Source organism: Triturus cristatus, chromosome 3_1 (genome assembly GCF_964204655.1).
Source record: "Triturus cristatus chromosome 3_1, aTriCri1.1, whole genome shotgun sequence".
Lineage (NCBI taxonomy): Eukaryota > Metazoa > Chordata > Amphibia > Caudata > Salamandridae > Triturus > Triturus cristatus.
The window spans coordinates 1,180,628,561-1,180,632,357 of NC_140583.1; the positions used below are offsets into that span (position 1 = coordinate 1,180,628,561).

The 3,797-nt window shown below is 45.4% G+C and overlaps 1 protein-coding gene across 1 annotated transcript; it reads left to right on the top strand.

The window, feature by feature from the left end:
* Nucleotides 1-813: 813 nt before the first annotated feature.
* LOC146861736 (uncharacterized) lies at nucleotides 814-3,246 on the top strand. The gene has a single exon (XM_085646265.1). The coding sequence runs from the start codon at nucleotides 814-816 to the stop codon at nucleotides 3,244-3,246; it is 2,433 nt and encodes an 810-aa protein (XP_085502391.1).
* Nucleotides 3,247-3,797: the final 551 nt, after the last annotated feature.

Genomic DNA, 3,797 nt, shown 5'->3' on the forward strand with positions numbered 1-3,797 from the left:
GAGATCTGAGCCTCGCTGAGTAAATAGTGGGCTGGCTGAACTGAAATGTGGGATGGTCATCATGACTCTGCTTTTTTGTTTGTAATGAATACATATGAATGACCATATCGTAAAACGAGGAATGTGTGCCTGAAGCATGATATTTTGTATACAAGGAGAAGACCGTTTTTGTAAGAGAGAGCAGTCTCCTGAGAACATACCCGTGTGTACTTCTAGGATTTCTGTTACTGGCTGCAGTCAATAATAAAACGATCCTTGACGCCATCACAAGACTCTGTGTTTCTGTGGTCCAGAACAGGAAGAACTCGAAGTCATAGGGTGCTACCCCAGGCACCGCTGGGTTCCTAAATAACCCAGTACTTCAGTTGGCGCCCAACTCGGGGCGATTTCAGCGGTACTGGTCCAAGCCAGAGGTTCGTGAGGAGCTTCGTGTGGAAATTCTGGAGGATGTCCGCCACTTCATCGACCCCTGCATGTCGACGTGGTCCGAAAGTCTTTGCTGCGAGGTTCCCCGCTTGCTGACGGCTACGAAGGACTGCTGCCCTGACTATCGCCCTGTTTTGGACCCTTGACGATTTGGTAGAGCGAAACAATCGAGAGAGTCTTCTGGTGACCCCATCGATCATCGATATTCAGTTAAGTATAAGTGGAGCGTCTCCCAGTTTGTTTGGTATCCTTTGGGATTTTGTGGTATCCTTCGGGATCGCTTTGATTTGGAACTTGCAAGTGCCAAAGCCAGAGGACTCGTGTATTCACGAGACTATCGCATTTTTGATAATCCTTTGAAGTTAGAAACTAGACTAGTGAGCGAAGATGCATGGTTCTAGTATATTTGGTAATTTGTTTTGTTTGGGTTGTAGGAGGGATTCCCACTTAGAGGATTCGTGTCCGGTTCCTCCAATTGGAACTCCAACTTATGAGCTTTATGTAAAACATGGCGTGGGCCCCATTGCATATAATGAAGTATGGATCCGATACACCAGGAAGGATGGTGTTTTAAAATGGCACCAAAATGGTAGTTTCGACACAGATATCTTAGACAATTTAGAAGTTAAATTATTTAGAAAGAAAGCCCGGCCGGCGATGTTTGATTCTTTCCGCCTATGGCGAAAGGAAGCTAAACAAAAGGAAATCAAGTTAGCGAAGAAAAACAAAAGAGAGAGAGGTATGACGGTTATGCAAGCAGCTGTACAATTTAAGGATAATGAGGAGGAACAAGTTAATGAACAGTTACATAGACAGCGTAAACTAGGGATCGATAAATGTTACCCAGTTTTACCGCACCTTCAACAAAATGTGTTAGAAAAGAAGGAGAGAGATCCCCTAATGTCACATTTGCTGAGTTCACCACCCCCGTATGCGCAAAATGCCACAGCACCTCCGCAACCTTTAAATGCGCAGCCTGCAGTTAATTTGCCGCAAGTCGTTCCGCAGCCGCCAGCTCCTCCTCAACTGGCTCCTGTCCCTACAGCGCAGCCCTCTCAAGGGCCACCAACCTCGTTATCTGTCTCTTCTGTGCTTCCTGCGACTTTACACAGTACCTCAGCTGCCTCCCTTGGCGTTCTTCCTGATACTACCACTGTGCCTGTATCTGCACCCGTTTTTCTTCCCTCTGTCTTTCCCCCCGTTCTTGCCTCAACTTCTCCTTCTACACGACAGCGAATAACTAGTGTAGTCACTAGTTTGATGTCGCCTCTCTTTGGGTCATCTAGTGTGACCCCTGGTTCACAACGTAAGCAATTGCGTAGTCAGCTGCCTGATTCTGAAGAGAAAGAGGTATTAGATCATCTGGCACGTAGATGGATTGTTTTGTCTCGACACTATGATGTAGAATCAGTTGTTAACGTTTTTCACCAATGGGAAGCCCCAAAACAGAGGTATGTGTTTGAGAAAATGTGCGAATTCCTCTGTGAGGAATTGGAGGATCATGGTAGAGACCCAAACCCGCAGGAGTTGTGTCGAGTGCGATTTGATTTTGGAAAAGGTACGATTGTGGGTCCCGATGTGGATAAAGCAGTTGCGACTTTACTGTCCTTCAGGAATGATGATTGTCATCAGTCATTGTTCGAGCAGGATTTCCCTGTGGGGAAAAAGTTAAAATCGCGCCAGTACCCGATGCGTGAGGTTCCTCCAGTTTGGAGACCTGGTGATGCTGCAGCTAATCCACCCGTTTTGCCACATTTTCAGGTTGTCTGGGTGCATGTCCCTTGGAAACGTTCTGAAGTAATAGCGCTTAAACAGACATTGCCTGACCCTCGCAAAAACCCTGCAGGATATTATAAGGAGTTGTCACAGACGGCAGGATCATGTATCATGAATCTAGCTGATATAGATATGTTGTTTGGAAATGTTGTTCCACAGCCCTTATGGGGATCAATTCGTAATGTAGACCACGATGCGGAATTAGGTGATACATGGGCTAATATCATTGCTGCAGACACTAGACAAGTTGGTGGTGCGAAACCTGAGCCTTTAGTAGCAGAACTCCCTGGCAGGATTATTACCTACATGAAAACTTTAATGCCCGCGATGCGTGTGAATTGGCATAAACTATCCGCATGCAAGCAGAAGAAAGATGAAACAGTGTCTGATTTCTTTACCAGGTTTGAAGAAACGTTTATCGACCACAGTGGTCAAGATATGAGTACTGAAGGTGGCCAACGGCTATTTGTTGATAAATTTGTGCATAATTTGCTTCCCGAGTTGTGTAAGAAGTTAAAAGATTCGGAGAGTTCTTGGGCTGTTTCCTCATCAGCGCAAATACTGGCTACTGCACAGTATTACGAAAATAGAGATAAGGATGAAAAAGATAAAGCAGACAAGAAAACAAAAGAATTGAAAACGAAGGTTCTGTTACAGCAAACTTACCCGCCACGTAGTGGCCAGAATAATTACCAGCAACAGCCACAGTTTCAGAGAAACGTGCAAAGGTACGAGTATTCTCAACCGCGCGTTCCTGTAGGCCCTAATCAATGTTCATATTGCAAAGAGGAAGGTCATTTTAAGTATAGTTGTCCTAAACTGTTGCAATGTACTAATAATGCTTATGGCGCAAGAGGTAGAGGCGGTCAGCAAGCTCCTAGAGGCAGGGGGCGTGGAAATGTTCCCCAGAACGCGCGTCCTCTTCCGCCTCAAAATACGATGAATCGCTTCGATCAGCAAGCCAATGCAACTGGTAATACAGCTCAGTACTATAATAATGACTATTATGCTGAAGACGACGATGTGGAAAATAATGATTACTAGGACAGCCATAGACAGAGAGAGGGAGTTGTTTCAGTGCCAGTGGACCAGAGTGGCCCATATGTTAAGGTGACTACAGCGGGTGTGTCAGAGCCTTTTCTGCTGGATACTGGTGCTGCAAAGAGTTCAATTATGCATTCAAAACTCCCTGGCGCGCCTTTGTCTGGCGAAATGAATGTTTCAGTAGGTTTTTCTGGCGCCCCGGTTAGGAACCCAATCTCTAATCCTATGCCCCTTTCTGTTGGACCCTGTGAGCTAAAAGCACCCCTTATCCTAACGACAGGTTGTGGTGAAAACCTGTTAGGATTAGATTTGTTAAAGAGATTACATGCAACATTATATTGCTCCCCCTCGGGAGTACAACTTACGCTTGGTAGGGAAGTGATTTCTCCAATGTATTTGTCAAAGAGTGAAATGCCAACTGAATTATCATCTCTTCCAGACGCTCTTTGGGCTTCTGGTCTTAACGATGTGGGTCTCTTGGAAATACCGCCGTACGTGGTAACTTTGAAAGCTAATGTTAAATTGCCACGCATTCCCTAGTACAAGATCTC

Coding starts and splice junctions, on each gene's coding strand:
- LOC146861736 (XM_085646265.1), top strand. CDS start 814: ATGCATGGTTCTAGTATATTTGGTAATTTGTTTTGTTTGGGTTGTAGG.